The 18,764-nt window shown below is 37.9% G+C and overlaps 3 protein-coding genes across 5 annotated transcripts; 2 read left to right on the top strand and 1 right to left on the bottom strand.

Annotated features, from left to right (window-relative positions):
- Positions 1–1,862: 1,862 nt before the first annotated feature.
- LOC113681289 (E3 ubiquitin-protein ligase SH3RF3) lies at positions 1,863–11,822 on the top strand. Of its 2 annotated transcripts, XM_027198370.2 has the most exons (14): positions 1,863–2,000; positions 2,248–2,686; positions 6,096–6,145; positions 6,260–6,374; positions 6,532–6,639; positions 7,008–7,103; positions 7,839–8,084; positions 8,725–8,894; positions 9,038–9,205; positions 9,461–9,791; positions 9,969–10,054; positions 10,406–10,487; positions 10,612–10,652; positions 11,089–11,822. In XM_027198370.2, exons 2-14 carry the CDS (start codon positions 2,399–2,401, stop codon positions 11,255–11,257), a joined length of 1,950 nt encoding a protein of 649 aa, XP_027054171.2. In that variant the 5' UTR covers positions 1,863–2,000; positions 2,248–2,398; the 3' UTR covers positions 11,258–11,822. The 2 variants fall into 2 exon arrangements, with proteins under 2 accessions (XP_027054171.2, XP_089048884.1); XM_089192758.1 differs by lacking the exon at positions 1,863–2,000 and having other exon boundaries at positions 2,196–2,686.
- Positions 11,823–12,012: 190 nt separating this feature from the next.
- LOC113681322 (uncharacterized) lies at positions 12,013–15,073 on the top strand. 2 transcript variants are annotated; one of them, XM_027198412.2, is made up of 3 exons: positions 12,013–13,398; positions 14,263–14,637; positions 14,782–15,073. In XM_027198412.2, the coding sequence occupies exons 1-3, from the start codon at positions 13,002–13,004 to the stop codon at positions 14,808–14,810; spliced, it is 801 nt and encodes a 266-aa protein (XP_027054213.2). In that variant the 5' UTR covers positions 12,013–13,001; the 3' UTR covers positions 14,811–15,073. The 2 variants fall into 2 exon arrangements, with proteins under 2 accessions (XP_027054213.2, XP_027054214.2); XM_027198413.2 differs by having other exon boundaries at positions 14,272–14,637.
- A 72-nt stretch (positions 15,074–15,145) lies between these two features.
- LOC113681321 (uncharacterized) lies at positions 15,146–18,624 on the bottom strand. The gene is made up of 4 exons (XM_089192826.1): positions 18,221–18,624; positions 17,106–18,012; positions 16,164–16,167; positions 15,146–15,971 (listed from the first exon to the last, which is right to left on the bottom strand). Exons 1-4 carry the CDS (start codon positions 18,483–18,485, stop codon positions 15,606–15,608), a joined length of 1,542 nt encoding a protein of 513 aa, XP_089048952.1. The 5' UTR covers positions 18,486–18,624; the 3' UTR covers positions 15,146–15,605.
- Between the last annotated feature and the right edge of the window lie 140 nt (positions 18,625–18,764).

The following is an 18,764-nucleotide window of genomic DNA, read 5'->3' on the forward strand; positions in this document are numbered from 1 at the left end:
GGGACACATGATCCATTCAATTTGTCCAAAATTGTATTTCAAAGCCTCCGTTGTAGAGAGTCCCTCTCAAAAGTATGGGCTCTTTTTTTTTCGAAGGGGTAGATAAAAAATGGTCTTTTGTCCTGTTCAGACAAGGTGTGAATTTCTCGTGTCAAAATCTGAGCTTCTTAAAGACCATCGCAGGAATGGGAAACCACAGTTACACGACTTGTGAAAAACCAAAATTCAACGATATTAGCTTTACAGTTTATATCACCAATCGGTATTTTTTCTTTGTATAACTGAATCCATTTAAGTCTTTGTGGCTGAAGCCTTGCTTTACAAGATCAAGGAAACATTCGATTCTTCTCACGGATATTTTGTTACATGATAGGCCTGGTGCCCTCGGTGAAATAACACCATTGGAAGTCGAGAAAGAAAAACAAAAACATTGATAATTTATCTCATCATTGATTTATTGTTTGCTTATTTAGCCTACACTGACTTGATGTGAATCGGTAGACTCGTCCCCTAAGCTTTCTCTTGGATCCTGCTCGGAGCCTGTCAATTAGCTCCGGTTAAGTTCTTAACTTGACCAAACAAGATTTGGATGAATTGTTCGGCGTGATGCGACAGACAATATTGTCTTCATATACAGCTGAACTTAGGGTCAAACCACGACATAATTCCTGTTGTATCGCTGCCGGCTTTCTTTCCGTGGCCAACATCAAGATAGGTCTTTACAAATACATTCTAATCTAATCGCATCTCCCGCTCCTACGAACTACAATGTTTTTTCTCAATGCGGGTACTTACTTGCGAGAGTTATACACTTAATCACAGGCAAATGTACCTATGCTTCACGTGAAACGCTCTCATAAGAGAGCCATTACAAAAAACAAAAAACAAAAAAATAAATACCCCTCCGAGAGCAATCGATTTGGATCGGATATCACAGGCCGTTGTTGTTAATCAGCGATTGTTATATGAGCGCTGGATAGGTCATAAATAATGGTTAAGAGTTTTTGGTTTTTCAATTGTTTTCCGGTACACACACAAAAAAGCTTACCGATAAACCATCCGCCTGATTTTAAGGGCGCAGTCCATCGCCACGTACATATTTTTGCAAATAAATATATCATCACTGACACCGGTAGATATTTCGTAAACCATAAGCTTTCCTTCCTTGGTCAAAGTAAAATAAAATCCACAAGAGGAACATCTGATACATCATACATATTTTTTTCAATTTGATTTTTCTTGCGAGATGTGTGACCTGTCTATAGAACTGGAGCTGGTATCAAGTGAAAGTTCACTTCTCCTTTTTTTATTAAAGAACTTGAGACAAAGAGTGTCTACAGCCGTTTCATTGCTCTCTGTATCTCAGCATGGAGATCACGTTTAGAACCAGTGATCATTGAACCAGCGATCATTGAACCAGTGATCATTGAACCAGTGGAATATAGGTGCATTAGGCGCTAAATATTATTAAATTTTAGAGATTTATCCTTCTTTCCGTTTGATCGCAGAGTAGATTTTTTATGCGATCTTTTAAATCTGTACGAGGTAGGTTTTCAAAGTCTCAAACCGCTGTGTGCTTGGTATTGACCCTTAGAGTCAATCTTGTGTTGTCTTTTTGGATTAATAAGGCTCTTAAAAACAGGATTTATTTTCTATGAAGACCTTAGCAATTGTTTGTTTAGTTTCAACTGGTATATGTAACTTTTAAGCTCAGCTCCTCGGCTACCATGTATATCACATTTTTTAAAAAAACTTCGTTCTTTTTCATCTGTGGAATGTTAAATACTTCAAACTCTAATTGAATTAAGTTATATTTAGATATTACCGCTAATTTTTTTACCGACACATCTTGATATATATCTGCTGCAGTGTTAGAGGTTTCATTAATGAAACCTGCGGTTTTCTGCCTATGCAGTTTAATCGGTGAAATGGAACTATTTAACAACGGATCAAAGCTATTTATTACCGCTCGACAACCGAGTTATATCCGTACCTTTCAGGTATTTGTCATCTTTTCTTTATTCAAAGTTTCTATGGGATGTAAGCGTAATTTTGAATCCTTTTGATTTGGAGCACATCCAAGGAAGCAGAAAAATTAATGACGAAAACTAAATTATGTTAATTTATAATCCACACGTCTGTTGATAATCCTCACAGGGTGCACATGCGTATTAAATATGACAACAAATTGTCGCGGGCAGTGCGGTCAATCACGAATGAGGAAAGGTGTACTTTATTTTGTTTCAGTGATGTGCTGATCTCTACAAGCGCAGGCCTGTACGCATCAGCTATTGTGTAAGTTCAAGTTTTTTACGAAACTTCCGCGCGAAACTGAAATACGGTGCGTCTATGAGGAGTGTCGCCCAAATTACGTTTATTTTCAAACGTTCGTGCGGTAATGGATGCAGTACAGCTGAACGAACTACTGGAGTGTTCTGTGTGTCTAGAACAGCTGGATCAAAGCTGCAAAGTATTGCCTTGTCAACACACGGTACATAGACGATGTCTGAAAGACATTGCAGAGACAAGAAAAGAGTTGAGGTGCCCCGAGTGTAGGATTCTTGTCGCAGAAGATATTGACGAGTTGCCGGCAAATATTTTTGTGATTCGACTTTTAGAAGAGTTTAACAAGACGCGACGGAAATCGTGCGATAGTTTGGATTCAAACGAGAAGCTTTCTGATCAGGTGAGTTGCTTTGGTATTCAAGAGGATGATGATAAATTTGTGGTAGAATTGAGGTGCATGGAAGAAAGTGTGATGTAGAAACAATAATTAATAGTGCGTGATTTCATCTTCACCCTTCCTATTGTTGTAGAGTGTGGTTACATGCATGGCAATTAACCAGCTTGATTATGAAAGACTCCCTGTTGATCTGATGTAGGAGTTTCTGTGGTTCGCAAAATTACCTCAAACAGCTTTTACGTGGTGCGTTCTGTTCTGTTATTTTCTTTGCTACAAATGATTCTCGGACATTCTTCAAGGATGTTGTTTATGTCGCGCTACAACCTTCCTTCGTAGTATGATTTCTAAATTTAGTTCTTTTGAGAAATGATGGAAACAATATTTACATATTTTAACCACAAATGAATGAAATCTAAAACGTTTTACTAGTATATTTCCGCTGTATAGAACTTTTTCCCTCTCTTAATGCAATTTCCCTGTGCTACTTGAGCCCAATTATTTGTAACGTGCTTTAGATGTTTAGTTTGCCACTTTCAGTATTCAAGAATTACAGCTGTGATGCTGGTGTTCGTTCGTCTGAGACGATAGTGATTTTTCATTTGAAGACATATGTGAAGTTGCTTTCAACGCTTGGACTAAAGAAATATTTTGTTTCGTTTGTCGATACCGAAACGGAAGCGAGGAACGGACTAGGAGCGGGCATATATCCTGTTTTCTTTCGCTCAATTCCTTCCGAAGAGACACAGCCTTTCAGCTCCTTGTTACTTAACAGGCTTAAGAAAGGCTTAAGCAAGGGAATAAACCGAATTACGCATATGTTGATATTTTGTTTTGGCTGGGAAACTACAGAATTAGTACACTTTCAGTGTTAGAAAAAATCACTGAGAATCTGTGCAAAATGAGGAAAAATTATCGAAGCTCTGTTTTAAGGGGATCGTTGTGCTTGTATTGAAATGTTTTAATTCATAGCCTAAGGCCTTAACTTGTCGTCGACTTGGACGTGATGTGCATTGTCACGTTTCGTCAACTTTTCCTCATAATCAAACTTTCAAATGTGGTGCAATTTAATAAATGTTATCTCACGTGCTTTGGAAAATCTGTAACACGCTGTAATGCTTTTGTCATGTGACTTGTTACGCGCGTTTTGTTTCCAAGGGTAACTTCGCCTAGCTATTCACGATGTTTCCTTTTTAGGCAACGTTTCTAAACAACAAAACACTCAATTAGCCAGAGCAGCTCTTGCTTGATTGATCATGCAAACTGTGGCAGTTTTCATTCACAACAAGTGCTGCAAACAATCGGCTATTGTATATTCTTTGTGTTCACTTTGCATCTTTTGAATGATTTGTTCTACCATTATCTTAAAATTGTTAGCCAAAGTACCTTATCATAATAAAACAACAGCTTGCTAACATGGACTTGAATTTCAAAGCTTCCTGTATTTATGATTTCACAAGATGATAATACTTATCTATCTAACCTTGATCTCCTGAATATGGCAATCACTACAAGCTTAGATTAGCTTACATCTGTTTCATGGGAGCCGATTGCAAAACTCCCAGCAATATCTCTTTTGCAACTCATGTTTGCAATGGTGCCTCAGTTATTTGTTTCTAAATGTGTGTCTGAGAGATAAATGATATGTAATCAGAAATACTTTTAGTACATTAGTGCCTCCTGTGGTTTGAACTAAGGAAGCAAATACAATGACTTAAGATATTTACAAACCCATTAATATATCCGTTTCAGCCAAAGGGTAAATACTACCATGTCACTCAATCCACATGTTTTTAATGACTTTAATGTCTGTGTGGCAAATGAAAGATTTGAACTGGTTTTTTCATTTTCTAGTTCCAAAATTATATGGAAGTAATACTTTCTAACAACACCTGTAACAACAATGATGAGCTACACTATAACGAGCAATGATTATGACACTGAACATTTTTAAAGGCAAAATATTGTCAATCGTGCATCTAAGTAAGTGATGAATATAGTAGACTCTTGTTTACTAAAGGGATAGGTTCATGTAACAGATGTGTTCAGGGCTTCAAAATGGGAAAAAAGAATAACTGATTTCTAAAAATAGTTGTGCAAATTATTACTATGTTTTATCTCTTTATGCTGTGGCTGAGACCACAAAATTGTGGCGGAGATAATGGATCTTTGTGGGTTATTTGATACAAAGCACTCTGTTATGATGGGTGATCTTTTACCACACTGGTTGTCAATTACTAAGTTATTTTTGAAATGCATTTAAATGGGAAATCTTGCAGTTTGTTTTGAAAAGGCATTGTTTTAAGTTTTTTAAGTTGCCGATTTTTGTTTATTGTCAAATTCCTGTGTATGTTTCCAGAATGAAAGGTAAAATGAATTTTTCTTGCAGAGTTAATCAATAAACACTCTTTTCTTGAAGTGATCAAAGAACAGATATAGGGTGTCAATCATTACCAGATCACAATGACAGATATATGTTGCAGTTTTTCACATGTAAATGATATTTCTATGTGAATTCTGTGACTCAAGCCTAAAATTTAAAGGCCTGTTAATGATCACACCTTCCTAGTTGTCAACTATAATCATGGATTTTTGTTGTGGTAGCTTACATAATAAATTTGAAGTTGTTTCTGTGATAAAGAGAACAAAATTTCCTCTTTTAATCAATATTGTTTCTTTCCAGGGATCTTTTGTTTAGGTAGAAAATTCTGTGGTTAATATCTTTGCATCACTTTTCTTTTAAGTCTATGATTTGGCCATTGTTCTTTGTTTATTTTTTTATGGTATTTGTGCACCAAAAAGCCCAGACACATAAATAACCATTGTTGAGCTCATGAATTGAATGTGGTTGTCAGCAGGATGTCTTAGGTCAAACAATTCTTTTACATGCTAGAGCTCCACTTGAAAGCTCACCTTACTTGTAGAGATTGGCAATAATAAAGCTGATAGTGGCCTACAAGTGTGCCTTGCCATCATTGTCTTGGTGTGTCACTGCCTGAGCATCAAAGCACAAAATCCAAATTTCTGGGGCTTAATTTCTCGTGGAAGACTGATTTTTTTCCCCATGTTATTGACAAATTAAATAACATCTTCCATCTTCATCTTCATATAAGTTATTAAAGTAAGGCATGTCAGCCAGAATTGCAAGGAAAGCAGCTTGCTGAAATCAAAGTGACACTATGGTGAACTCATGGATATACTATATAGAATGTACTTGCTTATTTTGTCGAGTCAAGTCTTGTAGTAATTGAATGCCCAAATAGGCCAGAAGGATTATTACTTTAAAGCTTACCACATGGGCTTGTCAGCACTTATTTATGACGCACAATGAATTTTTAACCAATATACATTTATGTGTAAGTATTCTTTACTACAAATTATTTCACCTTATAGTTTCTTCATTCTTTTGTTGAAGGTTACTCCTTGTGCCAGAGCTTTATATGATTATGAACCTCAAGAAACTGGGTATGTCCAAGAAAAAAATCAATGAATTTTTTTACTTAACTTTTACATGTATCCACAAGCCATTGGACAATATCATTTTCTTGTATCCTGTGTCACCTTTTATTTTAATTGCAGTGATCTAACTTTGCATAAAGGAGAGATAATAACACTTCTAAAACAAGTTGATGAAAACTGGTATGAAGGTTTTACTAATGGCTGTCAGGGATTCCTTCCAGCAAATTATGTTGAGGTAATGTTAATAATAAATAGATCCACTTTCAAACATGACAATTTTGCCAATTGCTTGTGTTTGCATCTCAAGTCATGCCACTTATTCAAAAGGGGAACAGGGTGGATATTTTTTGTGGAATGTTCCATTTACCTTATTCTATGTCAATGTCTCCCAGGTCATCAATCCATTACCAAGCCTGGATGATTCTTGTGACAAACCCATTGCCAAAGCACTATTTGACTTTGAAGATGAACAAGAACAAGATTTACTCTCATTTAAACAGGTACTGGAAGGAATAGTTAGTTCATTTTCATTTCCTCCGTGGCTGTGACTGATAAATTGAAACTCTCGATTCATTTAAAATAACGTTTGTTATTTTCTTTTAGTTTCTCATGGTAGTTATTGATAGTTGATCATTGTCTCAAAGCCCTTCTAAAAATGTGACACAAACTTCCAGTACATCAGCTGGTTCTTTAGCAGAAGAGTCAAAACTTATGGATTTTTACTCATTCTCCACATTCTCTTGACATCCACAACTTTGTGCATATGCCATTGTAAACACATTTTATCACAACTGTATTACTGAATGTTTTCTTTTTGTTGTTGTTGCTTTCATATGGAATCTAACTTATGACTTTTTGTCTGTTTAAGGGTGATATTATTAACGTTATACGCCAAGTTGATGAAAATTGGTGTGAGGGAAAACTCGGTGGAAAGCTTGGGATTTTCCCAATAACATTTGTAGAGGTGAGATTTGAAATGTCATTTGTCATAAATAAAGATGAAGTGAAGTCCAGTGAATTTTTCATAAGGAGTACTAAGACTCCTTGTCACTTCATGCAACACAAGTTAGGTAAGGCTCTGGTGGAATGACCCTTTAGGGGAATGTACTGATCCTTAAACCCCTTAGAGTGACTGGCTTCTAATTTCTCCTTACAGAATCACCCTTGAATTAAATGTAAAAGGTCACGAGAATAAAGGAAATGACCACCAATTTAGGAAGCTCCTGATTGTCAAACAAATTCTCCTTGTCAGAACTAGAGGAAATGTAAAGAGAACAGTGTGGAGAATATCAATACCAATGTTAGGGTGTAAAGGGTTAAATGAGAAGTCTATACTTTAACCAAGTGGCCCATCCAGCTGATATCCCCGTTTCTGTAGCATGAAGTGACAAGGAGTATTGTTACTCCCCCTGGATGGGATATTAGTAATTGCAGGTTAACTCCCCTCTGCCTCCTCCCCTGCATTTTCCTAGGGTTTCTTGACAGTTCGCTGGTTCCTACCCGAGAGCACAACACGTTGTCCTAGACCTCTCTACCCGGAGAGCAGCATCCTAATCTTAGGCCCAGTTCTTAAGGCAAACACTGAGTGTGTAAAGTTTTGCCTCGTGTCATCTTAAATAAGGTTGTTACAATTTTATGGTTATTTGTAAGATAAATACTTAAAAGAACTAATAGTTTGATGTATTTCACATGTTGTAAGCTTAATGTGGCAGCACGGAATCTGATAGAGGCAGCTGAAAACGCACCAGATCAGGCATCATCAGGAGGAAGGACATCACAAGTGGAGCCCAAGAGGCATACCATGCATTTTGTTGGACAGCGCAGTGAGGAAGGGCAATCAGTTGGTGTTCAAAGGCACTCCCTTGACATCTCATCTGCAGAAAGGCTGACAGAAGGACTGAACAGTTCATCGTCAACTGGATCAATCAGTTCACCTAACAGACAGGTAATATGAGCATTGTTAATCGTTCTTCTCCCTCTCTGCTTACAACCTCTCCCCCACCCCCCTGGTATTAAATTTTCCCATTTTCCCCCCCCTCAAAAGCTTCCCCCATCCCCCTGCTTACAAACATCCCTTCACTCAGCTTTTAAAATTTTTAATCCCCCCTGCTTACAAGCTTCCCACTTTCCCTGCTTCTAAGCTTCTTCTCTCCCCCCTGGTTTAGAGTTTCTCTCTTCCCCCTTCTATAAGGTCCTTGGACATAAGCCCCCCTGCTTCGGTTGTATGAAGAATTTGGTAATGTACCTAGAACTTACAAAACAAAGTAAAATTAATCTAACTAATTTTGATTAGGGATATTGATCAAAATTTCCTCCCTGATGATGCCGTAGAACGGCGAAAGCTCGGAGTGAATAAAAGAAAGAACCACAATAGCACTTAAAGGCTTCATTTGATCAATATCCCACATCATTACGACATGCTACTAAAGGACACGTTTAATTTTGATTAATTTTTACCTGGAATTCATTTTAAACTATAACATAACAGACTAATCCACAGTTAACAGTGTACGTCTTGAGGAGTTCGTAGTACATTCCCCCCTCCTACTTTCAGTTGCTTTTCAACAGATGATTTTATTTTTCAGAGCACATCAAGGTCATCTGGGAGTAGCCCTGATACATCTCAGTCACTCCACTCAAGGCAAGGGACATCACCCTCCTCAGTCAGTCCGGGTCGTGCGGCCACAGGAAGGCAAGGTTCACCTATGGAATCAGGGGGGTCACGACCAGTGTCAGCTGAACTCGGAAGGGAATTGTAAGTACAGCCATAGTTGAAGGAGGTGACTGTTTAGGAAACGTCACATATTTGTTTGTTATAGTTTCGTTTGGTTTTTTGGACCTGATTGTGTAATGTTTAAGTTTTTCGACAAGTTTTCTTTTTGTGATTCTTGTCAATAGATACGTGGCTCTCTACACGTACAAACCTACAAAAGACGACGAGCTTGAACTGGTGAAGAACGAAAATTACTGCGTGACCGACAAGTGCAAAGATGGATGGTTCAAAGGGTATTCAGTAACCACACAGAAACGAGGAGTATTTCCGGGAAATTATGTTCGACTTGCAAGGTGACTTATCTGTTTTTAGTTAGTGGAGTATTACACTTGACTTTAGTTACTTTAGTTACTTTCACTGTCTCAACTCGATCACTGTTCCTCGGTTATTGGTTATTTGGTTCTGTTCTTAGGATGACGAGGAAAACAGTCGTACATTTAAAGTCAGGGTTTTATAGTTTGGTTTTTTTTTATCTTCGAATGTTGGGAAACATTCTTATCATTGCCGACGGTTGAATGACTGATACAGGTTTTTCTTTTCGTCTCCAGTATTCACAATTTACTAACAAGATCAAGAAGTAGTAGCACAGATCACGACAACTCTGCAAACTCTGTTCCTTATACCCACGCCCAAGCTAAAACTCCGCCTCATCAAGGGCCGCCACCCCCTAGACACACAGCATCCGAGGGAGGATCCCAGACGAGATTTCGTAGGTCAGATTCTGCCCCACCCCAGCCGGTTATGCCAATGGAGAGCCTTGTTGTTAACTTAAATCAAGGACGAAGTCTTGCAGATAACAGAAATCTCACTCAGGGACCCACTGAGAGGAGCCGATTTGTACCCACGGCACCACTTCCCCCGCCGCCCGCACCTAAATCGGTATGTTGGATTCAAAGTCGCTCCTGCCCTCTTTTGATTGTTTATGGTTATTTCTAACAGAATAAAGAAAATTTGATGTAGGGACGTCTGACGACTTGACTAGTTTTAAAGCGTTGTTTGTCTCTAAGTGGAAAGTTGATGCATTTTGTGACTATCTGTTTCCCTTTTGCTTTCCAGAGTAGTTTTTGGAAAAAGCTGACAGGCAAGAAGAAGGAGAGAACAAGACTAAATCGACCCCCACCTCCTCCTCCGCCATACCAAAGGTATTTTACTAAGACTTGTAACTGTTAGTTACTTCGCCTGTACAAGGCTGTTGGAACGTTCTTGTTAGGATGTGGTGAAACGAAAACCAACACAATAACTGAAGCTAATCAGAGCAAAATCAACGTCATAGGAGTCCATTAAACTCAAAGAACATGTCTGTGAGTAACCAGAAGCGAGGGAAAACTCGAGTATCGAAGTCGCGGTTGACTTTGTTTGGTTGAGAGAGGATGGTGCGAATTTTCTTTTTTGGACCAATCATGGAGCGGAGCGAAAATAGTGCGAATCTGGACTTCTCTCTCGACACTCAATGGAAAATTTCTCTGAACTTACAATTGTTTGGTCTTTTTCAGGAATGTTCCTGCCGGACATAGTGCATTATCTCCGCCTCCTTATGACTTTGGAGGACTTACGACAGCTCCATCTTGCTCGCAGGTTAATAATAATCATTGTGTTTGTGTTAAACAGGCCCGATCCCAATTAAATCCTTTTTCAGATAGAGAAGTACCCTATTTCATTTTCTCATTTCAATTTTTTTCATTCTTATCTTTTTGCCCAGCGTCCGAGAGATAGAGTTGAAAACCCGCCTGTTCGTGAAAGGTAAGGACTGGGACTGAATCGTCGTCAAACTTTTTGACAGTGCTAGGTAATAGCCTACATAATTATTCAGGAGCGCAAGAAATTCTTCATAGTTGCTGTTATGATTGCGAGTGGTCATTCCGTATATTGGCCAAATATGTTACTGGGTGGGAAAAAACTGTGCCCGAGGGCCTCACACAAGACCAAGGGAACATTCAATTTTGTCTCTGACGAACCGACCTAAACAGGTAAATACCTAGTTTATTTTTCTGCTGGTGTGCTTTTTTCCGATTTTCCGAAAGTGGCACGGAAAACATTTGGGACCTTGGTTCGTATTGTCAAAGGTTGGACTGTGCACGAGCGCACCATTTGCCAACTAGATTCGAGGACTGAAGATTCCGTCCCGCTGAAATACTTCAAATAAAATTAAAAATGTTTCTTTCTGATTCGTCCACAGATACCGTGTTATTGTAGCTTATCCACCTCAACACGAAGCTGAGCTGGAGTTACGGGTTGGAGACGTTGTGTACGTGACGAAGAAACGTCAAGATGGCTGGTACAAAGGAACTCTGGAACGAAATGGGAAAACTGGCCTGTTTCCTGGCAGTTTTGTCGACAGCTTTTGACATGAAACTGCGTGAATTTTGTAGAAATATCCAAAAAATTATTTATCAGCATCTTCACTCGGGTTCGGTCAAAACAAGAAATAGAAGTGAGTAGACACCACTTGTGGAATTGACTGCGTCGACAAAACGGCGCGAAATGAATTCAAAGAGATTTCTGGCATGCTGGTTGAGTTTTTGTTTCTGAATAGAAAGATGTTAGAGTTTTGTACTTTGTATCCATGAAACATTTAGTTAACACCTTTTTTAAACGATTTGTTGTTTCATGTAAGAACTAGAATAGGAATCTTTTTCCGCCCACAAATCCATTGATGCTTTTGTACACAGTTTAGACAAATATAGTTCGTTCGCTGTAAAGCAAAGCTAAAAACAAATTGTATTGTTATGTAAAAAGGTGCTAGTATGCTGCTCAAATTGACAAATCATTTTTAAATTCAATGAAAGCAAAGGTTTCAATAATAAGAATTTTACAAAAATACAGGTGTATATTACACTTTTCTATGTGTGGGTGTTATGTTTTAACACGAAAAATTGACTTGAGTTTGAAATAAAACAAAGTTAATTGTAAGTGTTTTGGATTGAGTTTGGGCTACGCTCCCTCTCGTCGCCGACATGGTAATCTTGAAGGTGGTGTTTGAGTGAGGCCTGGGTCAAGAAAAAAATCCCCTGCCCACTCTTACCCTCTCCCCCCTCCCTGCTCCCCCTTCTCCGACCCTGACGTGACCAAATCTGCCCCAGAAAATGAAAACTCGAATCTTTAGATTTACAAATTTACAATTTAATGGTTTCATTCTTAAATAAACCGCATGATTCGTTTGAAGGCGAGTTTTGATCGCCTTTGTCAAAGAGCACGTTTAAGGAAACTTTCTTACAGGCAATCAGTTTGGTTTTTCAGTTACATTATTTCTGTTGCGTGGGAATTTTTTTCAGTGCGTATTTACGTCCTAGTACATTGGTATAAATCTGCGAAAATGGTGAAAGAAGGATAGTCGCTTTAGACGGCGCATTCCCATATTAGTTGGTAAATATATATATATTTTTACTTTAATTGTCACCTGTATTGAGCAAATACAATTTTAGGTTACTCATTGCGAAGCATACCGGATCGACTGAGCGACAAGCGTAACAACCAATACGTCTTCTGTATTGCCTTTTCCATTTTCTTAATACGTGTACTGACATATTGATCTCTCTTTAATCGCCCCATTCTTATTAGGCATTGGAGGAAGATAAAAGTTCTGAACTCGAAAACACTTGCTTGTAAAGTAAATATTTAAGTTATTCTGTTAGCATATTTAAATATTTTTCATTTCGGTTTTGTCTGACACCTTGCTTTGCGATTCATCGATCGTCTGTTTCAAAGATCTTCCCACTGAGACGAAACGACAGCTTTCCTTTTCCGAAAAAATATTGTCTGGAGAAGTTTCATTTTCACAGCTTGCGTTGATTTATCGTGGCTCGATGGCAAATTATTAATTCCGCAGTGTAAGGGGAATAACGTTAATTATAGATATATTCTGTCAAATGAAAGAAAAATGCATTGCTGAGTGATAACCGCGGCGGTTAAAAGGTGAAAGTATCCGAAGGAAACGAATTCCAATTTTCAAACTGGTTTGACTTGTTCCGTTCGCTCGGCGACATCTCCGCTTTATTTTCCCGGAAGCTTGTAAAGACCAAACTGTATTGAAGATCAGGAAATTTCGGCTTAGCTTCTCTCGGTGTAGCTTACATCTGAGTTAATTTAAACATGACAAATTGTTCAACAAGAGGCCATATATTAATGGTACGACGCCAAAGTTGTATTCCGAGTTACTTTTCCGTTTATGAATCTCAATTACCGATGGACAATGAATATTCTGATTCTAAATTGGAGGCAGCTGAACCTGAGAAGCGAAGCTCAAGGTTTTATCTCTTGTACTCGCGAAGTTCTGCATGTGAAACCGAGTATCTTACCTTTCCGCCGAGGGCTGCCAATGACAATGCTATGTACTCAGCAACTCACACCACCAGATTACTAAGCTCAGCACCGGCTAAGAGATTTTCGTGCAATGTTAGTAAAATGGCGTATCCTATGAGAAATCGAATGGTTTGCGATGGTTATTTTGGATGCCCAGACGATTATATCACTCCGGATAAAGGAAACGGTGAGATATTTTTTGATTTTTTTCTGTGTACGTAAATGAAGTTGAAGGATTTCAATATGATATACAGTGATTGAGCTATGTGCGAAAAAAAAGTATATGAAAGTGATGTTTTTGCGCTTTGTCAAAATTGCTGTTATCATATATTATTCATTTCCGATTGTCTGAAAATCTTCTCACATGAGAAATTGTTGAATTGATGAGCAATGCTATCAAGGATGATGAAAAAGATTTGGCTGTATATACTTCGCGTTTGAGTCAAGGTTAAAAGAGATGTGGGTTGTTTATTGCCAAACAACACGGGAAACGCCGGAATAATTTTTTGTCTTCATCCTTGATATCGATCCTGCTGTTTTAAGTTCAAATCAAAACAAAACCGCCTTGAATTCACGCCGAGAAAGACCGCTTAGCTCGAAGTTAACCACTTAAACACATGGTTGTCATCGAGTTTACATTTCATTCAGGAGAGCTACTTATGAATTGAGATGGCATCTTTAACTGCAGAGGTTTAAGTAGATTTCTAGTGCTATATCTTGGTAAACTTTTGTTTTACGGTGGTTTGTTTTTTTTTTTTTCCTGCATTAGTGGTAGCCTTGAAGCATCGTAGGTGGCGGCGGTCTCCTGGTACAATGATCAATCATAACCTCAAACAAAGAGCAATTTTATCCGCAAGCGAACCGACTCCCTTGCATTCCCCCTCCACTATATCTACACAATTAACAATTTATCAGAAAATACAGCTGCGCTGCTTTTCAAGAATCATGCTCACTCTAAATAGGCTATTTTCGCCTTTTTGTTTCTTTATTTTTTTCATTCATTTATTCCCACTTATTTACTTGTTCGTTTATTGACCTGCTTATCTATTAGTTCATACAGGTTCATCATTAAAAAGAAGAAAGCCAGTTTGCATCTTGCCATGGAAGAAACGGCAACGAAGATGCCCGAAAATCAAGAAAAAAACAAAAGGCAAAAACGCCAAACATGAAACCAAGTCGCCAAAAGTGGATTGTGTTATTTCATCATTGGAACGTACAATAGTGTCAGGTATCAGGGCAAGGGTGCACGCGGCTAAACATTCACAGGGAACTGGAACCAAGTCCCATCCTGCCCTGTTCTATAGTCACTTCATAGGCAAGGGGAGCTCGATTCCAAGTCGCAAAATTTGTGCGCCAAAAAAAGACCCTCCGTGTGACGGTTATTTCGGTTGCCACGGCGACGGAAGCATGAGAGGAAAGGCTAAAGGTGAGAAACAATGTTTTTGTTGGGTCTTGTTACTTAAGTGAACAAGTTAATCTTGTATCGAGGAAGAGAAGCTTTTGTAATTGTTATTTAGTTCTTTTGTGATCCATTTGGTTAACATTATTTCCATTTTTTGTGTCCGAACAGGAAAAAGGAAACCCATTCCCAGGTTCTAAATTGATTTGCATGTGCAGACCACTGGCCAGCGTTTATGATATGCAATGGCAGTAATTTAGTTTATCCGTGGTTGAAGAATTGAAATTGAATGTATTTCTGATGAATGTGATTTTTACTTGAAACAATTAATTATAAATAGGCTTTTATTGTCTCTTGAACTCTTACGGAGTTCGCGATGAGATCTGAATTAAAATAATAAACTCTCTAATAAAAATTAAATCTGAATCTAACAAAAATAAATCCAATAAAAATGGAAATAAAACTTCTTACATCGGGTGTCATTTCTGCTATAACCAACTGAACAAAATAATGAAATACCAAAAAACGGTTTTGACGAAGAATCAAGACACTGTAATTATACTTATGATGATTTAAAGATGTAAATGAAACTTCATCATACAATCTGTTTTCAAATATTTCGCACGGAAATACGTTCAAATAGAAATAAATAATTTCAAAAATCTCAACATTTAGTCATAGACAGTTTAGCTTCGGTCGTACGTCCGTTAGTCATTATCATGAAAACAACGGTGGTCCTTCCTTTCTTCAAGCTACAGTAGTGAAAAGTTTAAGCCTAAATGGAAGTCTTTCGCCCTCGTATTCATTCTTAGAGATTAGTGGATCTCTTATTTACTTTCAGAACGGGGTTTATCAAGCTTTTTTCTTGAGTAAAACGTTGATGACCAAATTATTTTTTGTCAGCATGACACAAACTAAGATTCTCTGATTCAATGACGAACAATGACTCTTTTCTTTATCGTATACCCTCAAGAAACGCGAAATGCCGTTATAATCTAAAAATGCTCCTTAAGGAGGAAGTTTCCTACAAAGGCTATAACAGGGCCTAACAATGTGAACCACAAAGACTTCAGTTGTGTCATTTGAAGGCCAGCCACTCTGAATCCTACATTTCCATACTTTTGGTGTTTCTCTAAAAGGCTGGCAAACAGTGTTAGCTTTTCTTCTGAACTGAACGTTAATCCTCTTTGGCATTGTTCATCACAGTCCAGTGTAGCGACGATGAAAATCAAGCGATTAAGCTTTGAACTGACTTGGCCTAATTTGTAAAATGGAAGAGAAAAGAGGAGTATTGTTTCACAAACGAACACCACAAATGTTCCCAAACTCTCAGAAAGATTTATTCCAAACAAGAAACTATTCTACAGCATATTTACATATGCTGTAGAAGTATGGGGCTGCGCGTATTATCATAAGTATCTGAAAGTGAAATGTGATCATCGCAGTAAATTTTCCAATTTAAGCAATTGGAAAGAAGAAGCCTGAAAAAAATCAGGGCTTCAACGGGATTCGAACCCGTGACCTCCGCGATACCGGTGCGATGCTCTACCAACTGAGCTATGAAGCCACACATTGGGAGCGAGGTCAATTTATTGAGTTCATATCTTCCCGTGCAGTGAAATAATGTGAAGTTTTTTTTTTTTATATGAAATAATTCATATTTGTACTGCGGTTGTAGATGAAAGTGAAATGTGATCATCGCAGTAAATTTTCCAATTTAAGCAATTGGAAAGAAGAAGCTTCTTCTTTCCAATTGCTTAAATTGAAAAATTTACTGCGATGATCACATTTCACTTTCATCTACAACCGCAGTACAAATATGAATTATTTCATATAAAAAAAAAAAAAAAACTTCACATTATTTCACTGCACGGGAAGATATGAACTCAATAAATTGACCTCGCTCCCAATGTGTGGCTTCATAGCTCAGTTGGTAGAGCATCGCACCGGTATCGCGGAGGTCACGGGTTCGAATCCCGTTGAAGCCCTGATTTTTTTTCAGGCTTCTTCTTTCCAATTGCTTAAATTGGAAAATTTACTGCGATGATCACATTTCACTTTCATCTACAACCGCAGTACAAATATGAATTATTTCATATAAAAAAAAAAAACTTCACATAAGTATCTGAGTCGCATAGACAGGCTGTTCAAGAGAGCTTTTAAGCTTGGCTACTGTAAAGAGCTTTTTTCGATTGAAAATATTATTATTCTAAAAGATAAGAAGTTGTGGGCCAAGATCACCGACAGCGATTTTTCAACAGCTTTAGATGACCTTTTGCCACCAGAGCGAACAATGGATACGCTACGTAGGAGGCGCCATAATTATATTCTCCCGCTTGTCAGAACTGAACGTTTCAAAAGGACCTTTATTAATAGATGTTTGTTCTCTTATTAGTTATTCAGTTAGTAATTTAGTTAGTTTATTAGTTTTATACTTGCTGATTTCATATCATTGTAACTAAACACGTTTGTTGTTTAGAGTGCTTAATAAAGACTTATTATTATTATTAAACATTTCCACGCTGGAATAAACACTGATTGTTCCCCACAACACTAACAGTAACAGAAGTGCTATGATGTACACTTGAAAAGCCTGCGAGGAATTTTGGATTCTCTTTGTCAATGCTTTGTATTTCTTCAGGAGCTCTGTAATGTTCCTGTTAGTCTGTTGTATCTGTGTGCTAAAGTTTTCCAGTTCCAAAATGTGAATCTGAACTACAAGAATCAGGAAGAAGAATATCGGCATAGCCATGACTCGACTGTAAAGAAGGACGAAAAATTCCACAATTTCGACATTCATGTCCCAATTTCGAGGAATTCCATTTGCTTGTTCTACGAAAATTGGAATTAACTTTTGAACTAAAGGCAGTAAAAGAAGGAAAAACGCTGTAACTGCCATAAGATCCTGGATTAACTGCTGCGATTTTTGCCATTGATTCTCGGAAATGCCATTGCTGTTGTTTAAGATGTCACTGATGTGTCCTCGGTGGGCATGGAAAAAACATAATCCAACGTTATGAAGGATTACATAACGTAGTGTCCACAACAAGCGATGCATAACTGCTACGCTTGCAGCAATCGTATTTGTATTCGCTAACAGCGCCGGTAAACCGTTCATAAGATTATATATTTCAAATCCCATCACTGCCCATAGGCTCAAAACAACACCTGCTTGCATGATTTTATAAAACATCGCAGGAATTTTACGAGAACGACGTCCGGTTTCATTCAGTTCGATCCATTGAAATGTAAAGCACATGTAAGTGTACAAGAAGCATCCATGAAGGCTCAATTCAAATTGATCGTCATCGCTGTAATCTGTTTCTAAAGAACATAAATCTTCAATGGTTCCATGCTTTTCTACTGTTTGCGTTTTATTACCAGAGTTGCTCCTTTCATTAACCTTTTCACTCCCAAGATCTAATTAGTAATTCTCCTTACTATCTGCCATACAATCTTTATGATGTTAGTTCGGAGAATTTGGTATTGGATCAACTAATAATCCTATGATTGATATCCTTTTCTATTCCCATCACCTGCCTGCTTGATATTGTATTGATATTGTAAGGAGAAATTCTGTCTTGGTCACTTGTGGGAGTGAAAGGGTTAAGTGGTTCGCCGTAATCGAGGATTCCTTTATTTTTACTTATTGTTTCTCTGCCTTCAGTTCGTGGACCAGTTATAAAAATCATTATCCTTGACCCTGATGTTTTGGTGTTTGTGTCTCTCGCATTTTCGAGCACGTTAGTATCCTGAAGCATAGTTCCAAGATCAATTAACTGTGTGTTTGCTGGCAAGCGAAGAGGATAAAGATGGTCGCCATAAGATACATAACATGTGATATCGCTCACACTTCCGCTGGCTGAACACGCCATACTTTTCGGCGATCGATAAAGCAAGGGAATATTCAGTTAGTCATTCATAAATATTTGAACTTCGTTTCGACGTAGATCTGTAAATCTGTTAGCATGGCATTGTTGATTTTTTTTCTTCCCTCCTTGCACATACATAGGAACAGCGTTGTCTAGCATTTTTGACAATTTTGAATAAATTTCCTCGATCATGAAAGATCTGTAATGGCATAAATTATCTAAATTCCTACTTCTTAGAAAAACCGCCGAGAAATTCCACAGCTATTTCTCATTCATGAGCAT

Source organism: Pocillopora damicornis, chromosome 13 (assembly GCF_964200805.1).
Source record: "Pocillopora damicornis chromosome 13, jaPocDami1.2, whole genome shotgun sequence".
NCBI lineage: Eukaryota > Metazoa > Cnidaria > Anthozoa > Scleractinia > Pocilloporidae > Pocillopora > Pocillopora damicornis.